At 43.5% G+C, this 26,958-nt stretch overlaps 1 protein-coding gene across 2 annotated transcripts in view; it reads left to right on the forward strand.

Annotated features, from left to right (window-relative positions):
* SLC25A13 (solute carrier family 25 member 13) overlaps positions 1-26,958 on the forward strand; it is a 168,548-nt gene that overhangs the window by 18,738 nt on the left and 122,852 nt on the right. For both annotated transcript variants that reach the window (XM_037046438.1, XM_037046437.1), the window contains exons 2-3: positions 4,887-4,940; positions 13,103-13,245. In XM_037046438.1, the coding sequence (XP_036902333.1) occupies positions 4,887-4,940; positions 13,103-13,245 (197 nt within the window). The remainder of the gene's footprint in view (positions 1-4,886; positions 4,941-13,102; positions 13,246-26,958) is intronic.

Below are 26,958 nucleotides of genomic sequence, written 5' to 3' on the forward strand. Positions count from 1 at the left end.
GTTGCCTCTAGTGCAGTCATGAAACCACCTGCCAAATAGGGAGTGTTTCGGAACCATGCTGCCACCGACGTGGGCAGGTCACCACTGGAAAGTCAAACATTTCCAACAATGATGCTGCTAAGAAACAGTAGAAGCATGCTCCCTAACTTCCAGATCTTTGCCTTCCAAGACTTTGGCTTCTAAATCTCACCCAACTTTATCAGATGGACAGCACCTGGACCACATAGCTGCAAGGGAGTCTAGGAAATGTTAGTTTTAACCTTCTAGTCCTTGCAACACAGGAAGGTACGTGGGAAGAAGCTTCTAAGTTGTTAGGTCACATCCAACAGTACTTTTCATTGGGATTGTGGTCTACCTACCACAGGTATTGATACGAAAGACCATGAAGGAACATTTCTCCCTCCACCTCCTTTTACTGCTTGTCACTGCATGCTTGCATGTGTGTACATTCACATCCTTCTCCAGTTCCTCCCCTCCCACACAGAGTAGCCTGCTTTTGATGGGCTTTCTCTTCTGGTTTTTATTTCATACCTAAGGTAAAGAATTACTTCATGACAATACAATTTTCAGTGTAGGCATCTGCTTGTCTTGGTTTTCAGAACTTTCAGGTTTGGGAGGGTGTTGCTGAGTGAAGACTGTATTGTGCAGTTGGTGAAGTAGCAAACTGAGATGGGCACCTTGAGCAACATTATAATCTCATGGGTAAACTTTGAAGATACCCTAATTTGATTGGCCTCTGATAGGGCTGGGGTGTTGATAAAATTTTAAATCCCCTTAGGTGACTTGGATGTGCAGCTGGGGCTAAGAACCTCAGTCCTCCTACATGTAAAAACATCTTTTCTGGTGTCTTCCTTTTTTTGGCTGCTACAATTCATATTCAAATGCAGGTGAATCTATTTGTCTTGAAAGATATCTTTCTGGTTCTCCTTGCTGTGCTTCCTAGTACCCTCTTTTTAAAAGCAGTCATTGAAGTTCTGTTATTGTAGGCTGTGTTTTAAAAATATCTTCAATAGGATGAACCTAGTTGGTATGTTTTACAAATGTTATTTATAACCTGTTTAAACTATTATATCTAATGTTTGTCCTGTCAAAAATTTTACATATTCAGTGATCTTCAAACTTTGCTCTGTGAACATAGGTTCATGGAATTGACTTGAAATTTCTGTACTAAAGTTCAGTAAAAGTAAACTCTTCTCAATTTATGGAAAAAATATAACATATAGTTTTTCTAATTCTAATTTCCCCTCCTTTCCCTTAAGCATGACTTGGTGTCAGTGTTTCCTGGTTGAGTATAAAATTCTCTGTCATTTGCCAAGAACTCTTTTCCTTCTTAGTGATTTACTTCCTAACTATGTTTGAAAATGTTACTTTATTTAAAAGCTGTTGATATAAAAATTTTATTTTAATGGTGGGATCTACTCTTATAATGCAGAGAGTGATGATTAAATCAGGCAGTTAGATTTTTTATTGAATTTATTGGGGTGACATTGGTTAATAAAATTATATAGGTTTCAGGTGTACAATTCTATAATATATCATCTGTATGTTGTATTGTGTGTTCACCACCCAAGTCAAGTCTCCTTCCATAATTAGATTTTAAGACTAATAGCTATAAACATTTACATGCTATTAGTATATGGGAAACTATATATAACAATGAAAGTCAGTTTTCTAAAAACAGTGTAAAGTTTGCTGAGTCTTCTAAAGCCCAATGAACTGAAGCTTGTTAAATGATGCGCACTGTGTGTGCTGGGAGGCTGTTCTGAGTTCACTTAAAAGGGGAGGCTCCCTTTCTGTGGTTCCTACTTTCCAGCCCAGAGAACTCCCTGGATATTGGTTTTGCCACCAGGTCGAATCCATCTCAGTACACCTTCAGAACCCCAGCACCTCTGACTGTAATTTTATGTTGTCTCCAGGGAAGCCATGTAAGTGTTCTTTACTGAAAATGGCACTAAAACAAGAAGATAGCAGTGAGAGGTAGACAAAGAAATGGGAATGTTGAATGGCCACACAACAATTGGGGAGCTAGATGGAATTAGTGCAGAGGTGAGGCCCAGGAGACTGCTAGCGATTTTCCTGAATCCATTCCCCACTGAACCATGGTTATCTGTGCTTCAGTAGAATGTGCCCAGGACCTAATACACATTCCAGTGGCCTCAGGGAAATTCCATAGTGATCATTAACTGTGTGCTATTCCTGGAACCCTGCATCTGTTTCCAAGAAGTAGCATTTGGTGGGGCTAAGGTAACAGAGGGAATGATGAGTTAGGAAGACCTCAACGGTGAATGTTTTTGAAGACCCATGAGTTGCTTTCTCCCCTCTCCGATTTCTCCCTTCTTGAGTTATGAGCCAGGTTACTCATCATTAGGTGTGTTTAGAAGTAAGCATGGTAGAATGTGAACACATTTGCATGAATGATACAGGTAATGGAACTCATGAATTACAGGTAATAAATGAGTAACTCATGAATACAGGTAAAGTACTCATTTATTGAGTACTTTAACTGTTGGGGGGTTTTGGTGCTAAGCACTTATGCTGTTGCCTGCCATCACCCCTTGAACCATCCAGGATGGCCTTTAGAGGTGAGGAAAGTGAGACTGAGAGGTCAGGGAAGTAGCTCAAGGTCCCACAGCTAGTGAGTTTAGTAATTGGGCCTTCTTCCTAACTGAGGGTGGTCTGGCTCTAAACCCATGTTCTTAATCACAGCATCGAGGAACACTACACACTCGTGGTGTCAGGAGTGTGAAATTGGGAGATTCTTGAATTCCAGGCATGTGCTGTATGATGTAGTGGTTAGCTTGAGTTACCATCAGTTTGAGGCCGTATATCGTGTGGATCAATGGAAAGAACAACAGTAAAAGGTGAAAGATTTGGGATCTGATTTCAAACACTTAGATATGGAAGTACAAATTGGTGCTGAATCGGGCTTTGGGGGAAATCCCTGACCCTTTCTGAGTCTTGGCTTCCCCTTCTGTAAGAGGAGGCTAGTAATATGCTGAGTCTCAGGTGTGCTGTGAGGGTCTGATGAGGTGACAGGACTGTGAGGTGTCCCGCATTCACTAAGAGACATGACTTACAAGTGCTGAGTCGCCCTACGGATTGTTTTCGCCTGTGTCCAAGACTCCGGGAGGGTTACAAAGTGGAAGTCTTCTTGTTTCCTTCTCTTCCAGAGGTGTAGAGTCCTGGTGGTGAGCCCCGGATGTGCGTTTGGGGATCAATAAGTAGGAGAATGCTGTGGGAATTTAGGGCAGGAGAAACTCACTCGGAAAGAGGGTCGCCCAGGGAAGGCTTTATGGCAGAGTGAATTAATTAGATTTTAAAGGATGTGGTATTCAGGTGGAGCAAGAATAGTCCACTTTGTGGAAACTTTCCTCTGCTTTTAAAAAGGAAAACCAACTAAGTACCTAGGGTCACCATATGCCTCTTATCAAATGTTGCTTATAGATCATCATGTGATGTCGATCTCCGAGGAAATTTCTCTGCTTTTAAAAGGTGAAGAGGGAGGTATTTTTATGCTTTCCCATCTTCTTCCATAGTGTTCATTCTGCCCTACCTTTATCAGAAGGTAGACCTGCAAGGAGGGAATCTTCCCCTGAAACCTCTGGGTCAGCACTATCATCAGTCTCAAGTTGATTAGCAGTCTATTTCATTTTCCTCCTTTATTGAACAGCAAAGAGCACTCACTAATTCAGGATTTTTAAAAGATCACAAATTCTTATGGATAAAAATAGCACTGGTGGTTACAAGCACTCAGCTGAAATTAAAAGAGTTATCAGTCTTGCTTTGGGAAACAAGGTGACCAACCACTGATTTTGAAAGGGCACGTTTCCCATTCCAGGGATTAGCTAATAAAATTATTCCTGACGGTGGTGGGCAGAGGAGCTCAGGCAGTTCATATTTAGAGACAGAGAACCCATTGTCCAAGGATCTCAGAAGAGTATTTGCAAATACACAGAAGGGATTTAGAACAATTTGCATAAATCTCCTCTTGGATAGCAACATGGCTCCAGTATTGGGGTGGTTCCAGGAACCCCTCCTTGGCTGTATCATGGGGTGACGCTGTGCTTGGTGAGAATTCAGTCTCATGACAATTTTGCCAGCAGGATTGGGTGATGGGACGCTGAATAAGCCCACTGTTTGGTTCCGCATAAGGACTCTTTTGTGTTGGCCTGGAGCAGCCATGTTCAAGTTTGTCTTGCTTTTTTCCCAGTGATGTTTTTGGACTTTGTGGGCTGGAGAATTAAGCACAACACCTATTCTGAGCTAATCTGTCAAATTTTGTTCTCGAAAGGTAACCATAGCCCCTTGTATTTCTAGAATGTAGAGAATAATAGTCATACCTTTGGAGACCTTTGTCCTCTTAAATTACAAGTCCAGGAGAGGAGGAGGCCTTGTGTGGTGTGATAGCGAGGCATTCCTGCCTGTTCAGGGTGGGACCGAGGGAAGTAAATCCCTTCTGCTTGTTAATATGATTTGCCTCGTTCCCTAACTTCTTGAAGAACTGTCTTCTCTTGCATAGTTAACAAATAGGTTGTACTTTAATATTTCATACTCCACAATGAAAGGGTACGGGTCACTCTGGAGTGTAATTTTAAAATGCCAGATGATTACAAATATGTTTCAACTTTTCTTTCTTTTTGAAAAAAAAGATACACATTAAACACTACATGGAGCTTTCCCGGTCACTTGCTCATGGTGTTAGCATTGTAGAAGCCACATAGGGAGTCTAAAATCCAATGAGTAGTTTTTGTACTGAGGGAATTCACTGCTTTAAGTACAAAAATGAAATCTGCTAATTTCTGATCTGGAGTTTATTTTCTTTCAGTTGCTAGCTTGATTTTTCAGCTTTGTTCTAATAACATAAACATTTTTGTGTTTATTTATAGGTGGCTTTAACCAAGAGAGCAGACCCAGCTGAGCTCAGAACAATATTTTTGAAGGTCAGTATGAAGGGATCTATTTTGTTTCTTGTTTGATTTGTGTTCTCCAACTTTCAAAGATTATTTTCAAGCAGCTCTTTATTTCATTGTTAGAGTTTTTAAAAAATCCCCCAAAGTATCTGTGCTTAAGACTTTGAAAAGAGATCCTTTACAATTATTTTTATTTAAAAATGTGTCAGCACCTTGGCGATTGCTTGTGATGGCAGCATGGTTTACCTTTTCATTTCTTTTTTTAATCTCCCGTGGTGTCAGGCATTGAAAAGGCGTTTCGGGGGGATTTAGTCTCACACGCCGTTTACCTTTCCAGGACTGGCGTGTGCACGTTAATGGTAGTGCTCTTTCTCCTCTAAGACGTTGAGAGCTCTTTGTAAGCATTCCAGGAACCCTCCATTCATCCAGAGGGGGCTCTGCTTGTGTCTCCTTGGCGGAAGCCCATCGTCATCATTGTTGTCGGCACCATTGTTTTGTGACAAGTGCTGTGCCTGGCGTGGAGGCCTCAGTATGAGTAATGATAGATGGGGGATCACAGCAGAGACCGTGCAAGCCTAGTGCCTTAGTTTGTTCCAGCGTCACCTACTTAGTGATACTGAGCGTGAATGAATGATTAATACTCTAATAAAAGTCTAACTCGGGTTCTAAACGCTGAAGCACTTGTAATGTTATTCAACGGGAATCAAAGTATTCAAAAAAGGAAAGGCCACTGTTATAAAAATGATTTTAAATGTACATACGTGTACCTTTTCTAAACATGCCAAAGGCAACTGTGCTGTGAGTAGAGAGGACCGAGGCTTTGAATGAGACACTAGCTGTTCTGCTGTGTACTGAGAATATATGACTTTGAAAGTTAGTAATTTTGTATACATCACTTTCTTCATCAAAGTGTGTTACCATTAAAAAAGGAGCAGTCAGGAAATTCAAACACTGATGGGATTATTTAATATTGAGTATGTGTGATTAATTGATTTTTAGGCGGGGTATTGGTATTCTGATTATGGGAACTATAGTCTTTTTCTCTTAGAAATACACGCTAAAGAATGTATAAATGAGATTGTGATGTCTGAGATTTGCTTCTAAATAATCCAGTTTTGGGGGGGTAGGAAAAATGAGTGGGCAGTATGATGATAATTTTTGGAATTGGGAAATGCAATATTGGGTTTATTAGACTCTCTTCTCTACTTTGTATATGATTGAACATTTTTGTAATAAGTTACAAAAATTTGTGACGATGCAATGGAAAAAATTTGTGAAAGTGTCCGGCACCTGATTTGCATTAGAAATTGAGTAGAAAATGCCTACAGTTAAATAATTCAAACAGGAAGAGACAAAGTCGCCAAAGGAAAATGGTTAAACATATGAGCCATTTTGGAGGGGGGGAGGAAAAAGAATACATGTGTAGGGAGGCTTGGATTATCTATAAGAAATCAGAGATCTTTTATGAATTTGATTTTGCCTCAAAAAGGACAATGCGATATAGAGATTCTGAGGTGGAAATGATTCTGGATACTGCGCCGAGTCCAGCAAACAGCAGTGCCCTGTCTCTGACCCCCACGGCTGTCTGTCACTGCGCACACTGGGCCCACCGTGAATCCGAGGAGTTGTCCATGAGGGAACTTCCGACATTTGTAGTTTGTATGTTTAAGGTCTTTATTATAAAACTCTAATGATGTAATTCTGGATGACCACTTGCAGAAGAGCATGGGAGTGGGGTGCCTAAGAGCCTAGAGAAATGGATCAAGTTCATTAACTTGAGCTAGCAAAGTCATAATCATTCTTTAAACTCAAGAGCTGCTTGTGATGTATTTGTTTTCTAAACCAGCAGTCGTGGTGGACATCCTTTTGACAGGAAAGGGGAACAATAGTGTCTCAATACATGGCACATCTTAGACGCTTGCTAGTCTTTTGCATAATCCAGTGGGAAGGCTGCAGGTAAAAGCCGTGTCCACCTTTTGAGGCCACGCGGCAGCTGGTGAGGCCAGGTTGAGAGCCTACTCTGGAACGACATGTCTTCGCCAGATACAGTCTCTCAATAGTGGGCAAGTCTGTATCGGAGACAAATTAGATTGGTCAGGTAGAGGAATTGTGCACAGGGTTCTGGAGCACCACCCGTGGGGTCTCTCTGTAAGTGGGCCTGCAGGCTGGGGTGGGATCTTTGGACCAGGTCGGGGAAGGACCATGCTGTCCTTCCTTGGGGTGGCTAGGACTACCTGGTTTTTGAGTGAGAATTCAGTGTGGCCTTGAGTCCAGGGGGATGATGTGGGTGGGGGACCGTCCCTGTAGGAAACAGCAATCAGCAGTTTCTGAAAGGGATTGTGGATCTGGCAGAGGTTCGGGTGATCTCATCAGGCCTGGAGAGTGTGGTACCTACATAAGTCCTTGGCTCAGCACACTGAGGATCTCTTGTTTACCATCTACCGCAGACAGTGTTGTGGTGGAGGAAGAATAGGAGTGAGGCGCCCTGAAGGCTGTGCCAGGCACGTCTCCCCCAAGCCTGGGTTTGGTAGTTAACTATGGATCAGCTGTAAGCACTCTGTAAGCCTGACTACTTTGCTGAGTTTTGTGACTTTTCCTGACTTTTCTTCATAATAGATAGCACAACTTCCTCTCTGCTAAACTAGTTAGAAGATTCTCCTGTGGCTGGGGGAGGCGGGGAGAAGCCTCATTGTACTCTTTGGACCAGAAGGGCTGAGAGCAGGGGAATGGGCAGCAGTGCAGGTGGGAGGGCCAGTAGGACCCAGACGGATCAGGGAGGAGTGGCCCCGGAGGACTACAGTGGGCCTAGGACTGGCCAATTTTATGTTGAGTTCAAATCAATGCTGCTGTCTTTCTTCTTCTTCTTTTTTTTTGAAGGTGTTTACTGTATGCTAAGTACAGTGTGAGACGTTGGGTATATAAAGATGTATAAATCATGGCTCTTCCCCTTAACTATCTCACTGTGTGTGTCTAAGTATAAAAAAAGAAAGAGCCGAGATAGTTCATAGTTCATATGGTGGATAAGCATTACATAGCATTAATAGCAGGAAGATGATGAGGGGCTAATCACATCATCTTACAGAGAGTTGTTAAAGGTGCAAAGAGGTGATGTTTGAGCTGTGCTTGAAGATGAGTGGGTGTTTGTTTAACAAATGGAGAAGGTAGAGGAGGGTTGTGGGCAGAGGAAGAACATTCCAGGCTAAGGAACAGCATATGCAAAGCAAAGAGGTATAAGAGTACTGGGTGTGTGCTGGCCTGAAGCGTAGGGTCTTGGGCATAGAATGGTAAAGAGGGCTATACTTGGTGTAAGCCATTCCTGACCTAAGGCCATTGAGCTCTATTAGGCAGGCTGTTCTCGAGCTGAGTGGTGGCTAATAATGTTTTGTCTGGATGTGGAAATTGGAGTCTAGGTGTGGGCACTTGTGCTTCTGACCTAAATGTCGACATGTGTTTTTTGTTTGCCTAACACTTTTGATGTTGCTTCATGTGCTTTTAAACAGATGGGTATTGAGTGCTTACAGTTTCAATAAAACACCACGAAACTTTGTGGTGAGTGGGATGTGCAAAATAGGGATAAGCAGTGACCATGCCTCACAGTTGAGACTTTATAAAAGAGACCGGCTTTACAGGCAGGAAGCAAAGAAAAAAGAATCACTAGTCAGCATACTCAAGGGCCCCACGTGTGGTTAAGCTCATGCCACAGGAAGTGGAAGGGGGCAGCTGTCCCTGTGGCGGGGAATGGTCAGAGAAGGCTCCTTGGAGATGGACTCGAGGAGCCTCAGGGAGGAGTGGGAGCTGGAGAGGCGCAGAGGAGGGCAGCCTGGGCGGTCCAAGGAAGAGGAACGCATTTGAGGGAACCTGGAGATGGGTTTTGGAGCAAGCAGCTTCTCTGGGTTGAAGGATTCTTGTTCATTCTGCAGAGGTTTATTTAAATTCAACTCCGTGTCAGAGACGGTGCCAATTATTACAGGGTGTGGGTGACAAAATTAGAAAGGTCACTGGGAGTGTGGTATTGGTGCCACTGAAGCGTTTCTGAGTAACCCAGTAGTACAGGAAGAGGGAGTTGAGGTTGGATTGGGGCAGCACGGCCAGGAGGTAGGCAGCCTCGAGCACAAGGTGTGAGGCCCCAATAACTTGGTTAGGGCCGTGGCAGCAGAGGGAATGGAGAATGGGCAAGTTAGAGACATTCTGAAAGGTGTTAGCAAAAATGACTAATCTAGTCTAAGGGCTGGGAGAGAGCAGAGGTTAAATACGACCACTGGATACATAGCCTGGGGACAGGGAGGTTGCCACTGATAAGAATGGGAACCCAAGGGGGAAAACATTAGCTCAGGGGAGAGCAAAGGAAGTGGCGTGTACTGATTAGAAGTACAGAGCCAGAAATAGCTGGATGCCTGTAGAGTAAGACTTTAAAGGTGGGCAGACTGGGTAAAGGGACCAGACGATGGAAATAGACCACATTACAAATTGTAGTACTCATAGCTAGTGAAATGCACGTGGATTTTTATAATTATTCTTTGTCAACAAGAGCATATGTATTTTAAACATTTTTGTAGGCAAAATTTTGAAAAACAATTTTTTGAAAAAATTTTTCTTTTAAGAGTACAGTTCATAGTCATTGAAAATTTTAAAAGGAGATATATATATATATATATATATATATATATATATATGTAATTTGTGACCCCAGTAGGAGGTATTGCCATCTCTAGCTGTATTCACTGACCCATCCATCCCCCCCCCATATTTATTATGTGGAATTGGGTAACTCCATCCATAATAGAGGCTGAAAAGTCCCATAATGTCTATCCTGGAGACCTAGGAAAATTGTTGGCGTAGTTTAGTTCAAGTCTGAAGTCCAGAGAACCAGGGAAGCTGATGATGTAAATCTCAGTCTGAGAGCCAGAGAAGATACGTCCCAGCCCAAGCAGTGGATTCCAATGGGGCTAGAAAAAAAGAGCAAATTCTTCCTCCCTCCGCCTTTTGTTCCGTTAGGCCCTCAGTGGATTGGATGAAGCCCATGCAACACTGGGGAAGGCGCTCTGCTGCCGAGTCCACAGATTCAAATGCACGTGTCATCCAGAAACGCTGTCACAGACACACTCGGAAATGATGTTGAATCTGGGTCCTCCTCGGCCAGTCGGGCTGACACGAAATTAGGCATCACATTTAGTATTATACTGGGTTTTCCAAGGAACCCTAAAAGCCTTCCTGTTTCATAAGCACATGTTTAATCACATTAAAACTCCTGGAAATTGTTAAGGAGGGAGGCTCAGATCACCTGTAAAATCTGTTCTTAAAGAAGGATTAAATAACATTTTGAAGATGTTGTTTAAAATGTTAAACAACTAAGAGATTAAGTGGAAAAAACTAAAGTTGAAGAATTTTTACCTCTAGCCACATACTGGAAAAAAAAGTGCTGATGTGTTGAAACTTAAAGGTAAAAGATAAACATACCTGAAAAAAAGCTAAGAGAATATGTGGGTGAATCATTAGTCTTGAGATGAGGAAGGACTAGTTTCTAAACTTAAAGTAATGGAAGACATTGCATAGGAGAGAAAAACCCTTCAGACTCAATTAGATAAAAATATCAAACTGGAAAAATACATGTAGCAAATACGATAGCCAAAGCAGGAGAAGGGCACATTTGCACACTGTTGGGGGGTGTGTAAATTGGTGCAATGTTTTCTGGAGAGCAGTGTCATGATAAGCATCAAGAGCCTTGAGGTTCCTCTTCTTTAACTCAGCAATGTCTCCTGGGAGTGTAGCCTTCGAAAATTGCCAGGGATTTGGATAAATGTTATAATGTTATATACAAGGCTGGTTACCTTAGCTTTATTTTAAAATACCAAGAACTGGAAATAATCTCAGCATCTACTAGTGGGAAAAGAGTTAAACTGTAGTTTTAAATACATTAATTTATTCACCACTATATGCAAATACACGTATAATTCTAAATCATAGTATTGCTGTAATTAGCAGTGACATTTCCTTTATATTTCAATCTCTATTTTGCTTCAGTTAGGGAAATCAAAAGAGAATTCTACATTTTCAAAAAGCCAAATTTAAATGGTAACCGAAGAATAGTAGAATTATTGGGCCGTCTTTGAGCTTTTTTTTTGCAATGTGCTAAAAAAGTGTTAAACAAAAACCAGTAGTATAGAACATTTTATAAATTGCGTATTGCGTGTAGGGCATTGTGCCAATGAGTCTGTTACATGGTTATTCATTTATTTCTAGCGTCAGCCTTATGAAGTAGGTAACGTTGTTATCCCATTTGTAGGTGAGGAGCCAGAGGCCCAGAAAACGATTGGGTTGGCCAAAATGTCCATTTAGTTTTTTCCATACAATGAAAGACGCATTTTTCATTTTCACCAATAACTATTGATTTGGATATTTTGAGTGTGTCGGCCACCCCCCGCATGGCATACTGCTGATTGTTTTCAATTAATGTCTTGATTCGAGGGCTATCACTGTCAACTGGTCTGCCGACCGTGGCACATGGTCTAGTGAGAAATCTGCAGCACGAAACTTCACAAACCACTTTTGACACATTTGATCAGTCACAGCACCTTCTCCGTATGCTGCACGTCTTTTTTTGTGTGTTTGAGTTGCATTTTTACCTTTCTTTATACAATAAAGCATGATATGCTGAAAATGTTGTGTATTTCCTTCCATCTTCAATTTTAAAATGGCTACACAAATATTCCCCAATTTTGATGAGTTTTTTTAAGTGCACACTCATATGACATCTGTCACAATACATCTAACGAAATTGTTTTTGAATGATGTTAATGCAGGAAAAAAAAAAACCCAAACTCTTAGGCCAACCCAGTAGTTACTCACCTGGGGTCACGTGGGTGGGTGCCCGAAGCAGAGGCAGTGCTGGGTGCAGCCCAGGCCCAAGGGGCTCCACGCTTGTTCCTGAGTGTCTAAGCAGGGCCTTACTCTGCGTTGGAATTAAAATGTGGAAATAGTAAATGACTTTTAAAAATACTTTTAATTAGGCTTAACTGTAGGTTTACAGAGGGAGCAGAGACCCTATCACTGTACCTCAATTCACTGTGCTCTCCTGTCACTGTCACTGTGGCCACCAGTATGGTTCCTGTCACCCGCCTATTCCTGTTGTTTGTGTAGCTCACTGCCATCACCCACTCCCCTATATCCCTGCAAATCACTGCTCTGCCCCAGGATCAAGAGGCCTTTTTCTGCTCCACAAGGATAACATCTGATCCCCAAGTTGTTTCTCAGCATTTCCCACAGCATCTGGGCTCCAAGGAGCAGGAGTTAGCAGGTCCCACTTCTGTGAGCTGGAATGTATCACACTGAAGCCAGACTTGGGGGGATGCTGTGAAAAAGCATCGCGTGGCATCCCGTTCTTTTCAACCATTTCCGCTCCAGAATGAAGAGGGCCTACTGGGGCAGTGTTGCATACCTTATCCCCTAAAATCTCACCAGAAGCCATGCAGTTAATAGTCTCTTTTCCAGCTTAGCCTGTTTTTCATTCTTTCGTACATCTTTGATATCCTTGAAACAGAGATGGGCAAAAGAATTATTTTGTATTCATGCGTGACTTAATAATCCCACTTTTAATAAAAGCTCTATGTCTTGGCTAATGAACAAGACATAGGTTGTCTTCCTAAATTTCTGTAAACCAGAGTTTCTAAACCTCCTCACTTTTGATATTGTGGGCTGCACTCTGTTGTAGGGGGTCAGCCTATGCATTGTATGGCCTGTAGCAGAATCCCCGCCCTCTACCAACTGGGTACCAGTAGCATCCCTTTCCCCAAGTTATGACAATCAAAATCGTCATCAGACACTGCCAGATGTCCCCTGTAGGGAAGAATAAAGACAAACGGAGGAAGCTCAGAGCTAGAGAACTCCACCCCAGAAAGTCAGGCAATGTAGAGAGAAGGCTAGTTCTTGCTGATAACACTTGGCTATTAGGAGACATCGATGTTTGTAGGCTGGACATTCAGGTTAGGCTGCCCCCCAGTTCAGAACCCGTATAAACATCAAACCTGGCAAACTTATGTTTTTGTTTTTTCTTTGAAGTGATGGGAAATGAATGTCTTTGTGAAGAGAATGTTATTATGCCTGATTTTGTCCTTTGAATATTTTCAGCTTTTTCACATATTAATCTCATGATTACATATTTTTTAGACTAAAATATCTCTTCTCTTTTCAAACAGTATGCAAGCATCGAAAAAAATGGCGAATTTTTCATGTCTCCCAATGATTTTGTCACTCGGTACTTGAACATTTTTGGAGAAAGCCAACCTAATCCAAAGACTGTGGAACTTTTAAGTGGTGTGGTGGATCAGACCAAAGATGGGTATGTTTATTTTTAATGATCTCATTTAATATTTTTGTTTGAAACAGCTTTCTGCTACTTTAATGATTAGGACATCACTGAACATACTTTCCATCTCTTAGAGCATTTTCTGTGCTTATTACAATTAATATGTTATTTTAGAAATAGTGACCTTAATATTTCCTTTTGTGTTTGTATCACAGTTGGGGGTTTTCTGGGTATTTCTATCTATAGTTTAAAGAACTATTTGTAATTCCACAGAACTGTTGTAGTTGATGACTGGTATGAAGATAGACCGGAGTGTATATTCATGTTGGTATTTTTCGAGGCATGTGTTAAAATTGTGAGTAAATATAAAATACAGCTGTAGGAACATAACTTTTCTATAGTAGTTCTCTCTACTCAGTTAACTTTTAAATCTAACATGTGAATAAATGCTCCTAGTAACAGATAGAGAAAATGATTCCAAATCCTCATTAAAAGCATTTTAACCAAGCTGGAGGAGAAAGACTGAACCATCTGAAATTAACTAGGACACTTGGCAAAGTGCCTTTGAATTTTTTTTTCAGCCGGTCTTCTCTGTTTACATTTAAAAAATGAGTCTTTCCTAAGCTGTGTAATGTTACAATTGGCTTTTATCACAAAGTAAAGAATTTTGGGCTCCAAACCCTTGCTCATATGAACACCAATATTCCCTAATAGCCAAAGGTAATCTACAGCAGGGGAGTCAAACTCAGTTTTACCAAGGCCACATCCGCCTTGCGGTTGCCTTTAATGGGCCGAATGTAATTGTAGGACTGTATAAATGTAACTGCTCCTTAACTAGGGGCAAGGATCTCTACATTCGGCCCTTTGAGGGCAACCACAAGGCTGATGTAGCACCCCCGGTGAAAATGAGTTTGACTCCCTTGATCTACAGGAACCAGCCTTCTCCAGGTAAACTATGGTGGACTCAGCCTTCTGCCCTCACTGCTTGCCAGCACCCACCCGTTGGGCAGATTGCAGTCACCTGCCATTCTGGGGTGGCTTTCTCTGGCTCTGCACTTTCTCCATTGGTCACGTGTCTGATTTTCCCGCCTGTGTTGGTTTGAGATCCAGCCAAAGTGAAATCTCTTGATGTACCACGAATGCTCTCAGTTCTCACCCGAACTTCCTTTTCTTGATTATCTAGCTGCCGTCCCATCCCTCGTGCAAATAGCCTCCAGAGTGAAGGTCTTGCAGCGTGGGAGGGGTGGGAGGACTTGGCAGAGAGACTTCCTGTCACATCCTGGAGGGTTGCTGGGTCAGGCCTTTCTCTGCTCCAGGAGCAGGTATCGGGGTTACTTCTGCTTTCTAGCTCCGCCCTGAGGCGGGGTCTTTGCCTGGTAGGAAAATGTCATGTATGCGAGGCCTTTGTTCCCTCATAGGGCCTCTGTGGGCGGTGCAGGGAGAGGCTGGCGTGTACTTCATACTGCTCCAGTGAAGCAAAAGTGAGAGGACATGGCCTTGTTCCAGCAGACCTCTTTGTTTGAGGAAGTGTGGGTTGCTTGCACACCTTGTGATTCAGAGGCAAGTGCGACCTGAATTATCTGACTCAGTGATGAAAGTCAATGTTTTCCTTATTCTGTAGCTTAAAGTTTTTTAAACTGCAGAGTAATTGGAAGAATACAGTGAACACCCTTCATCTACATGGACCAGTTGTTAACACTTTCCCACCTTTGTTCTCTCCTTTTACGTTCACACTTTTTGCACACAAACATGCACACACACGATTTCCTTTGTTGCCCGAACTATTTAAATTGCAGACATCATGAGACTTCAGTGTTTTCTTACATAATCATCATATACCATTTTTGTACTGAGGAGCATTAACAGTCATATCAAATGATATCTAATGTCCCCACATTCAAATAGAGCAGATCTCTCTCCCCAACCCCCACCTTGAATGCCTCGTTGCCTTTTTTTTTCAATTAAAAAAAAAATGAAATTCAGGATCGAGTCCAGGTTTTTATAGTACATTTAGTTGTTATATCTCTTTTAACCTAGAACAAACTCTTACCTCTAATTGGTTTTTTCATGATATTGATTTTAAAATCCAGGCCCTGTGATCTTGTTGAAGGCCCCGCCTTTTGGGCTAGTTTCTTCACGCCTGCCTGAGTGCGCGTGCAGCCCCGGCTGCCGTCCTGCCTGCTGTGCCTTCTCAGGAGGCTCAGGGCCTCAGCAAACCACTCGCTGTTTCCATCGTATGAGAACCCTCTGCGTTTTGTAATGAGTAGATAGAACACTTGGTGAATTTGTCCTGTTTTGTAGCAACCTTTCACCCAGCAGTTTTAGTATCCATGATGGTCCTGTCCTGAATCAGTTATAATAATGGGGTTCAGAAAAATGGTGATTTTTAAAAGTCCTATCTTTATTGTTTGCCATACTTTAGTAAAGAAAAGCTTTCTTTCTTTTTTCTTAAGATGTTATGTATTTATTTTTAGACAGATGGGAAGGGAAAGAGAAGGAGAAAGAGAGGGGGAGAAGCATCAGTGTTTGGTTGCTTCTCATCTTCTCATGTGCCCTCTGTTGGGGACCTGACCTGGCCTGCAGCCCAGGCATGTGCCCTGGCTGAGGGATTGAACCAGCAACCCTTTGGTTTGCAGGCCAGCACTTAATCCACTGAGCCACACCAGCCAGGGAAGAAAAACTTTCTTACTGTTTCTTTTTCTGTTCACCTTTTATATCAGTACAGATTCATGGATTTATTTATTTTAAATTCAGTGTGTTATAATCTATAAATAAATCATGGATTTATTTATTTTAAATTCAGTGTATTATAATTTATTATTCAGTTTATTTTAAATTCAGTGTATTCCCTTCGATGCTAAAACTGTCCCAGTGTGGTCAGTGGGTAGCCCTTCAACGTTGGCCTCGTACCCTTAGCCTTTGAATGCTCTTTGCATTTGGCAAAGGAGATGTTCTTATGCTAAGATGTTCTTAGGCTCACCTTGGATGTTTCCTGCCTCTGACCTGGAAACCTCTCTTTTCTTTTGGAAGCCCTGATGGTTTTTCACTGGGAGCGGTGCTGAGAGACAGAGAAGTGGGCACCAGCTACTTGTCACTGGGGCATTACTGCTTCTCTGACTCTTCAGTGGGAAGAGTTGTGGGGTAGACTTTAAAAAAGTCAGAAGTTCATAATGACATTTCTTATTTAAACTTAACATTATAGGATTTTTTTTCTTTGTGTTTTATTTTCTGTCTTGGTGAATATTTATGTTTTTAATTACATTAATATGTTGGTGGGCATTAATTTGTGTAATTGTAATAATACCTTTTACTGTGCTTTGCCTTCTTTTCCGTCCTCACCCCCATTAACACACATACTTTTCCCCTATTTCTTTGTTCATGTACCGCATAAGGATATAGCCTTAAATTCATTAAATGCAACAACAAAACATATGTTTTACCTATAAACTATCACACAATATAACGTATTTTTTTTTAAAATCTTGTAACAAACCTGAAGTGCTGGCTTTGTCTTCCTGGCCGTGCGGGTAAGATGACTGTGGTGCTCAGTGACTGAGCAGTTTTCTGCTAAAAGGGGTCCGGGCCCGTCTGCCTCCGAAGACCTTGGCCTTCCCAATGTCCTGAACTGCCGCGTCTCTCATAATCTCACAGTCCTCTGTAACCTGACATTTTCTTTGAGGTTTGTGTCATTTTAAACCCCAGTGTTTTACTGTGACGGAGAAAATCTTAGATGGCCTCAATTTGTTGCCCTTCAGTTAACTTCCTTTTCCAGCTGTACAAACGGTATTAACGGTGGCTGTCTCAGCTCCAAAAGGGAACACCACCTGTACTCTTCTCATCTGGACACAGATAATTTGAACTTTTTAGTATCTTCCATGATTTATTCACCTGCACCAATATTTTTTATAATTTGAATTCATTTTAATTGTAGTTCTCTTTTGTGATCTTTTAGACTGTACCCATCAATTTTTGTACTTCTGTATGTTCTTCACATTAACATTGTTGAGTAGCTTCATCCTTTTCTATCCAAGTACCGTACCCTACTTTGTGATATTATGCCCTAATGGAGTTATTTCAGTGTCTAGTTTTCTAAAAGAAAACTAGATATTGGAATGAATATCTTTCCCCTTCCATTTAATTACTTTATTAGAAAGAAATCAGAAGAAAAATATTCCTGGGTCTATGGGTAGAACTATTCTATAGCTCACCATATATATGGTGATAATTCTTTCCAAAGGGACTGAACAAATCGAAGAACTTATCCAAGGTATTTAAGCTCACTGAGCTAGTACTGGGGGTCAGTGTTTGAGCCTTGGCCTGCGCAAGGCCCATTCAGACTCCATGGGCCATTTTCCCAGCCCCTGACCCTGACCCACAGCTCTTCAGTATTTACAGATAGGCACACCCATCTGTCTGTTCTCACTGTAAAACTGCAAGTGCCTCTATTTCCCTCTCCTTTCCCTTTCTTTAGAAGCATAGCAACGTGTCAAGTTCACAAGCCACAAATCATTATCACAAGTCAAATACTGTTTTTTTCATCAGTGTGGCCACAGAGATTGGAGTGATGTGGCCACAAGCCAGGGAACACCTGGGCCAGCAGAAGCTGGAAGAGGCAAGAAAGGACTCTCCCCTAAAGCATCTGCCTTGGAGGGAATGTGGCCCTGCTGGCACGTTGATTTAAGACTTCTGGTCCCCAGAACTGTGACAGAATGAATTTCTGTTTTGTTAAGCGGCCCAATTTGTGGTAATTTGTTACAGCAGTGCTAGGATATAAATACTCTCATATAGCTATTATCTCTGGGGAATTAGAAAGCTTGTAGTTGTGAAGAATTTACTGGGGCATCCTGGCCAGGTACCTCACTTGGTTAGAGCATTGTCCCAATATGCCAGTGTTGTGGGTTTGATCCTCAGGGCACATATAAGAATCAACCAGTGAATGGGTAAGTAAGTGGAATAGCAAATCAGTGTTTCTTTCTCTCTCCCCCTCCCTTCCCCTCCCCCACCCCAATAAATAAAAACTTAATAAATAAGAGCTTTAAAAAATAAGTTATTAGAGACAGAGACCAACCAGCCTGGTTCGCTAAAATAGTCTTTGTCTAGCAGTATGGTAGCTGTGGGTTAGACAGCGCCGTCATAGAGGCAGAGACCCCTGCCCACCCCTGCCCACCCCTGCCCACCACCTCCATGAGGGCACGGCCCCTCCTGGNGTCCCAATATGCCAGTGTTGTGGGTTTGATCCTCAGGGCACATATAAGAATCAACCAGTGAATGGGTAAGTAAGTGGAATAGCAAATCAGTGTTTCTTTCTCTCTCTCCCCCTTCCTTCCCCTCCCCCACCCCAATAAATAAAAGCTTAATAAATAAGAGCTTTAAAAAATAAGTTATTAGAGACAGAGACCAACCAGCCTGGTTCACTAAAATAGTCTTTGTCTAGCAGTATGGTAGCTGTGGGTTAGACAGCGCCGTCATAGAGGCAGAGACCCCTGCCCACCACTGCCCACCCCTGCCCACCACCTCCATGAGGGCACGGCCCCTCCTGGGGGCTTCCCCCATGTGCGGGGTTGGGCTGAACTCCAGGCGTGAAAGTTAAACACCTGTGCACTACAAGAAGGACCTCACAGGAAAGGGGTCCTGTTTTTCTGGAGTTCCCTTGATTTTGATCGAGACTGTGACTGGGTCAGCCTTCCGCACTCCGAGCGTCTTCCTGAGTGCCGTCGGTTCTGCCGGTCAGCGGCCATTTGAAAACCTCACCTCTGCGCCTGCCCTGTGCTGTGCGTTGAGGATGACTGGGGAGTGGAAAACACGTGGTGCCCTCTTGGAGCTTCTACTTTACTGGAGCAAATAGCTGTTAATCTGGGAAGCACAAAGAAATATGAACTGATGCTGTGAGAAGTGTTATGAAGGAGAGACATGGTGCGAGAGACAACTAAGGGGGCTTCCTGCTGACGGAGAGCTCAGGAAAGACTTTCTGAGGATAAGTGATATTGAGCTGTAGGAGGAGGGCGGGTGATGGGGGTTTGGGGACAAAGAACAGAGCACTGCTGATGGGAAACAGCAGTTTCAGAGGCCATAGTCCCATTCAGAAATGCAGAGGCGGGCATGGCTGGAACATGGAGGGTGCAGGGCACGGGGGGGTGGNAGGATGACTGGGGAGTGGAAAACACGTGGTGCCCTCTTGGAGCTTCTACTTTACTGGAGCAAATAGCTGTTAATCTGGGAAGCACAAAGAAATATGAACTGATGCTGTGAGAAGTGTTATGAAGGAGAGACATGGTGCAAGAGACAACTAAGGGGGCTTCCTGCTGACGGGGAGCTCAGGAAAGACTTTCTGAGGATAAGTGACATTGAGCCGTAGGAGGAGGGTGGGTGATGGGGGTTTGGGGACAAAGAACAGAGCACTGCTGATGGGAAACAGCAGTTTCAGAGGCCATAGTCCCATTCAGAAATGCAGAGGCAGGCATGGCTGGAACATGGAGGGTGCAGGGCACGGGGGGGGGGTGGGGGTGGGAGAGGAGAGCCGTTCAGGACTGTAGGAAACGGTACTTCACACTAAGGATGCGGGGGTCTTTATCCGAAGAGGAGTGATGGTGAGACATCAGAGGCTAATTTGAGTCAGGGATTGGCTGGACTTGCCTGTGCTACAGTGTACTCACTCTTCATGTTCTTTGATTTCACTGGCCCCACTCCCCCCTGTTGTGTTTAGATTTCCCAAATCCCACTGTTCTAACAGAGTTAGGGATGGGCACACTCATTTTGTGAAGTACCTTGAGGGAAATGGGAGGAAACTTTGAATGCCCAGGCTTGGAAACCTGTTGTTGGGTGTCTGAGCCAGGAGGGCTTGTTCAGCATCTTGGGGTCGGGGTGGAGGGGGAGGGTGTCTAAAACCTCAGCCCCTCTCACCTTAGCTGAGTAATGTGGGTTGTTTGTATGGTTTTTTAAAGATTTTTATTTATTTACTTTTAGAGAGGGGGAAGAGAGGGAGAGAAACATCAATGTGTGGTTGCTTCTTGCGTGCCCCCCCCCCCCCCATCTGGGGACCTGGCCCGTGACCCAGGCATGTGCCCTGATTAGGAATCAAACCAGTGGCTCTTTGGTTTGCAGGTCAGTCGGTACTCAGTCCGTTGAGCCACACCAGCCATGGCTATTTGTCTGGTTTTTGATGTGTCTTTTAGATTTGTTTATCATTATGTTTTTGTTTAGAATAGGACCGAAGCTTTACTTTGTTTATCATCTAAGTATAATTTTTGTACATTCACACAGCTTCCTTCTAAGAACAAGGTAAGAATAAAGGTTCCGAGTGTGCCCCTTTGAGCAAATTTGTTTCTATTTGTTGTCTGTGTTTGTTACTAACTGATCTCTTTTTAGAGAAGTCTTTGTCTCAAAGTCTGTTCCCACTAGCACCTCATCTCCTCACCTGGAAAGCTAAGTGGGGCCTGAATAAGCTGGAGGTGTTGGGTGCCTGCCTCTTGGGCTCAGGATGCTCACCAGCTCTGACCCCTGTCTGTGTGGAGTGGGCCCTGGGTGGCTCCAGCATCTGGTCGGTTTCCTAGGATCGCATACAAATTTACCACAAAAACGCTTTTCTGTTTCAGGTGTGGGGCCTCTTTGTACTCCCTGCAAAAACAAAAAGTTCGCTCTGCTTTGCAAATGGCGATGTCGGGAATTCTGGTTTCTTAATGACAGGTTGACATGTCCAGCTTTTACTACCTCATCAGCACGCATTTTGTTGAATCAAGATGGTAGCAATGGAAATCAGCATCAGCAAATAATTCCTTTCTCTTCCGAGTACAGAGAATTATCCCTGGGACAAATTCCGCTTTGAGGCAGGAGGAGTAAGGATGTCAAAGAAGAAAAGATTAAAAAAGAAATCTTGGGTTTTATGTGTGGCCATATCAGTGAAGTGTGTTCTCTGCCTTTTCCCTGTTTGCTGTTTATCCCTGTGAGGAAAAAAAATACAGCCTTTTTAAATACTTCACGAGGTGGAGGAGCGTATAATGTTGTTGATGATAAAATCATTTTTATATACCTGTTTTCACTCTGGGAGGCTGTCACGATGAAATGCAGGCCTGGGCCGCACGCTGGGAGTTAATGAGGTTTACAATCGGCAGCGCTTAAAGAGCATTAGGGTGACGCGTTTAAACATCAGCAGTTTGCAGTCTGAAATGCTCATCATCTGTCAGACACAGCCCAGCGTCAAGAAGAGGCCTCTCACTCTGCCGGCAAGGAAAGTTTCTGCATTTCTGGGGTGGACGCAGATTTCAGATCAACACGAAATTCATAGACTGTAGAGTTAAGCAAAAGCATGTCTTTATTTTTTAAAAAAGAACTTGATCGTAATCACCAGCAGTCACCTGCAAAGCTTAAATTTTCTTCTTAGTCATCAGACTCCCAAATTAATCTACCAAAACAAAAAGCCTCATTAGCAGCTCTCATTGAATCAGTGTTATTTTTTTTCTTTCTCTCAAGGTGTCTGATTAACCCCCTTTCTTTCTGAATTACTCACTTTGTGTTAACATTTGAAGTCTGAAATCATGGGGGGGGGGTGTGCCATGTGGTGGCTAGACACTGTCTGCGAGGAGCAAATTAAAAAGAATTCATAAAAAGGTTTGTATTATGTCGCTGGCATATTAGACAACTCTTAGGAATGTCAGGTGCCTGGGTTTATTTTTTCTTTCTAATTCCAGGAAGGCTTGATTAATGACGAGGCGTTGATTTCACTCCTCATTCATATGTACGGATAGCCCTCCTCTTGCCCCGTTCTCCCCTGCGTACAATCCAGGCCCTTTTTAGAGAGTTTTGCTGTCAAGGGAAGGTGAGAAATGGGGCCATTGCTGGTCGGGGGAAGATGGTGAAAGGGGTCTTTTTAAGGTGGGTGGATAAAGCACCTTTTAAAGGTGGGTGGATAAGGTGGGTGGATGGGGTCGACTCTACAGAGAGTAAGACTTGACACTGTAGGAGAGAAAGGAAGAAAATCCAGTGTGTGCTCTGCGAGGGAAGTGGCCGCTTGTGAGAACACAGGGAGGTCATTCAAACCAGCTGCTCTCCGAGTGTGGGCAGTGGTGCTGCGGAGTCGTGGAGACCTACTGCGGGAGTCCGCGAGAGCAGGGCAGTTCACGTGACAATATTAAGTTGCCATCTGCCCTTTCACGGTGCTGTATTTGAACTGATGGTTCTACAAGCAGTGGTGGGTAAAACAATGGTGCCCTAACACCAGTCAAGCAGTGCCACCAAGCCAGTCTGAGCAGGCATTACGTTCTTCACTACCACGAAGTCTCAGGAAGAGTGGTGGTGACAATGACGACGATGATGCTGCTGATTCCACTTCACGGTGTCCTTGATGAAGCTGTAAAAATTATCAGTTGTTTTTAATCCTTACCTGAGGACCTGTTGATTTTGGGGAGAGGGAAAGGGAAGGAGAAAAAGAGGGAGAGAAACATTAACATGAGAGAGAGAAACACCAGTTGGTGCCTCTCGTGTGTACCCCAACCAGGGACTGAAACCACAACCTAGGCATGTGCCCTGACTGAGAATCGAACCCGCAACATTTCAGTTTATGGGGCGATGCTCCAACCAACTGAGCCATACTAGCCAGGGCAGAAATTATTGATTTTTATTAAATCTCACCTGTGAGTACATGTCATTTTCACATTCTCAGTGACTAAATGGGAGGCACGTGACTATTGCTGCTCACTGTCCTGCGACGGTTGTCTGTGAAAGTACAGTTGAGTTGTTGTTTTGAGTTACTAGCTGAACTAGTCATCTATTGGAAAGCACTAAAATTTTCATGTGACAGCTTCCCAATATTTAAAGACTTCCATGGTATGATCAGTGATGATAATGATGTAATTTTAAAATATAGCGTAATGAAATCTGCACTGTTTGGAATATCTGAATAACTCAGGGAAACATTTTCCTGTTGCCCAAGGAGCAGTGTCACAACTTTATGCGTGGGGTAGAAGGTCTGTTCAAAGTGCGGGGTATCCCGTGGGTTTTAGTGCAATGGAAGAAGTGCAGTGATAGTTTCAGATTCCACACTGCAACTGGTCTTTGAGAAACTACCACTTGTGGGGATTTGGTGTTGTATCATAGAAGAATATCCACGATGATCTGGAACAGCTGTTAAAATCCTCTTTCCTTTTCTAACCATGAACCAGTGTGAGGCTGGAACCTCTCGTGTCCTCCAGGCACTGGTGCATGCGTAGCAGGTTGGGGGCAGCTGCCTTCCGTTCGCTCAGAGGTTGGACAGATTTCCAAAGACACAAAACTGCTTTTTCCCCCCACCATGTGTTTTGTTTTTAGAAAAGTTATTTTTAAACAAATATTTATATTGCCATATAATAGATCTATTCACTTTTTAATGAATTAATATTTTAAAAACTTATCTGTTTTAATTTCTTACATGTGATAGCTATGACCCACATAAATACAAGCAGGTAAAAGGGTCCTGAAATCCAAAAGTCTGAGAAATGCAGAGCGAGGAAAATGGAAGGGAAGGTGGACGATAGGGCAGAGGTGTTGTACAGGTGACGGAGTGGAATTTGGGAGTTTTCTTTTGACTTCCTTGTTTTTTTCCTCTGGGAAGTAGATGAGAGGGAGCATGTGGTGGAAGTGCTGGCAGTTTGAGGAGAGAGCATTTACGAAACAGTCATGTAGGCAGAAGTGGGAGGGCGAATAGGCAGGGCAGCACAGTGCGGCTGCTGGGCAGGACCCGCCTGTGGGCTCACCTGAGGACTCGTGGTTGTGCAATTCGAAGTGAGACCTGTTAGGGCAGCTGTGTGCGTTCCAGCCGAGTCCAGCTGCTTAGCCCCCGGCATGGAGTTGGAAGTGTTGGATATAGGGAGGGCATGGCCACTGGGTCATAATCCAGGGTAGGAGAAGTGCCAGGGAGGTTAGGGGCATGCAAGGGAGCCATTGTAATGACCGACGATAGATTTAATCCAGGTAAAGGGCAAAGAGAGGAATTGGAGTAGTAGGCAGTGAGGAGGTGAGATGCTCACTGAATTGCAGGTTTCAGAGTTGAAGACTGTTGAATTTAGGGTGTAAGAGGGAATGAGCAGGAAGACTAGAAGACAGTGGCCAGTGAAATGCAGGAATTTGGGAAGAAGGAGGTACTGCAGTTGGTGATAATGTTGAAATTGTAGAGTCTGACCATCGGAGTGGATGATAGAGGAAGAACAGTGGAGAAAAGATCATTGGAAGAGAGGGATTCAGGTAATTGGGAGGCTGTGGCATTTGAAGGGTTAATATATTGAAAGATCGGTGTATTGAACATAATAAGAATTAAGGTAGGGGGAGGGTTGGAGAGCATGTCAGCTAGCCAGGAGCTAAAACATGGTGGGAATCAAGGTAGGAGGTCTTAGGGGACAGGAACAAAGAGAGTTGCTAACTGATAGAGTCAGATGACGTGAGTATTGAAACTGGGGGTGCAGACAGACGGGTTGGGGGTTGGCCTAGAGGAGGCCCTGAGGAAGAAGGGGCAACCCACCCTGCTTGTAATCCTGGAGCAACCCCGGAGTGCAGAGAAAGTCCTGGCTGCTTGAGAGGGGGCTGCAGAGGAATCATTGTCCATGAGGAAGAGCTGGGTGTGGGTCAGAGCGGGAAGTGGAGGAGTATTCAAAGGATTCCTCTGACGGAGCTTTTCTTCAGCACACGGATTGAGGAGAGGGTTTCGTACATCATGAAGTGTGAAACCTCAAGGGGCGCAGTGGGAGGGTTTCTGGGGGCGGGTGGAGATGCAGTAGGGAAAGTGTAAAGCCCCGTGGGGATTAGAGAAAGGCAACCAGGGGGTCTTGGGTTGCTAGTGAAGGTCAACATGCACAGGATAAAGGACGTGATGGAATTAGTCCTGGTGGACTGCAGATTGTGCGTGCTGGGAGACAGGGATCTTTGCAGAGAGGCAGGGAGGCCTGGGGAGGGGCAGTTGTTTTTCTTTTATTACTTGAAGAACTTTTAAAGTAAAAACGTTCCGTGGGACTAGAGCTCTGCTGGTGTTCTTTTCCTAAATGGTTAAACTGAAGGATGAAGGAAGCAGTTACTGAGCATGTAGAGGGTTCCAGATCTGAGATATATGTATTTGTGCCCAATGTGATCTACCATGAACTTTCTGTAAAGAGAGAAGAGTATTAAAAATAGAGCTTTGCATGAGAACTTTGCACCTGTCTTTGCTTAAAAGTTCTGGTGCCCTTTGCAAGATTCTTCACCTCTAAGACTGACTATTTGGCTGACTGAGGCGGACCTAAAACCTTCGCAAGTAGTACACCAACCCGTCCACACCCACAGACTTAGGTCGCCACTTTCCTCACAGTTTTCTAAAACCCAGGAATAGTTTTCAGGACATTTCCCCCCTTTTGTCATTCTTAGACTTACCCTAGAGGTGCCCCGGCATACATTTCTCAGAGCGCTTACCTGTACTGGCCCTACCTTTCTGCATTCTTCCCAGCATGTGACGGTGCTCCGAAAATGACTGAAAAAGCAAACACTGTTCCCTCCCACTTCCTTGTTTGCTGGTCTGCTCTTGCTTTATCTGCACCATAGGTGTTTAAAACTCAAATCTAAAATTTGAGAGGAAAGGAGGTCACACGTAAGCTCCGGTTCCTGGCTACTTGCAGACCTGTTCCTCTCTCCGTGTCAGCGGCACAGGCACAGCCTGTGGCAGTTGCTTAAATTAAAAGTCTTGCTAAGCTGTGAGATATTCCTGAAGTGAAATGTGAGGAGATTTAGTGCCTATTAACCTTCCCCTTGATTGTGGCATAGTTGACAGTGAGTCACTTCCTGCTAAATAGAGTGAGTCTCAGACTAAATTTAATGAAGGTTTTTGAGGGGAAGGCTTTCTTCACAATCTGATATAAAGGTTTGGGGACCTTTAGTACTATAAAGTATGAGGTGAGAGAAGATAATTGTTTAACTTTCATAGATGTTGCGGAATAGCAATCTCCGTAATTAGGGATATATGGTAAGGTGACGTGGTCTTGTGTTACAAATTGAGAGAACCTCAATGTTTGAAAGCCCTAGGTTAATTTCAGATTATTAATTCATTTAATAAATATTTTTGGGCACCAACTATGTGCCAGGCACTATTCTAACCCTAGCAGTAAACGTTGTGCTCCTATGTAGCAAATAGGCAGTGTGTACCAGTAGATCATGTGATATGGAGTCAGGAATCTACTAAAGCAAGGGGAGGGGACAGCCCATCCCCCATGGGCCCTGGGGATGCTGTGGTTGCTGCAGGCGGTCAAGGAAGACCTCTTTGAAATGTGACATGTGGGCAGAGAGCTCAGTGAGAGAGTGAGCCACGTGAGAATCTGTGAGCTGAGCTTTCTAGGTAAAGGGAGCAACAGATGCAAAGAGCCTGGGATGGGAGGGTGCTTGACACATTTGAGAAGCAGCAAGGAGTTGGGTTCAGCCAGAGATGGGTGATGGGCAGGAAAGAGAAGCCAAAGAGGCTAAGTTATATATCTAGCTCTTGTAGAATTTTATTCCAAGTGTAGTAGAAGTCACTGGAGAGTTATGTGCAGAGGACTTGACGGGACGTGGATTACATTTTGAAAGGATCTTCCAAGCTGATTTGTAGAGAATAGAATGAAGTGGGCAGGAGTGGAAGAAAGGCGAGCGATGGCAGGACTAGAGTGCCAGCTGTGGAGATGGTAGGAAGTCCCTGGATTTGGGACTTGGGATTTGAAAGAGTGAATAGAGACACGGCAGAGGGCAGTCCAAGCAACCGAGGGCCTCTGGGGGAGGAAAGGTTTG

The sequence above is a fragment of the Sturnira hondurensis genome, unplaced genomic scaffold, assembly GCF_014824575.4.
Source record: "Sturnira hondurensis isolate 20B ecotype Veracruz unplaced genomic scaffold, ASM1482457v3 Scaffold0005252, whole genome shotgun sequence".
NCBI classification, from domain to species: Eukaryota; Metazoa; Chordata; class Mammalia; order Chiroptera; family Phyllostomidae; genus Sturnira; species Sturnira hondurensis.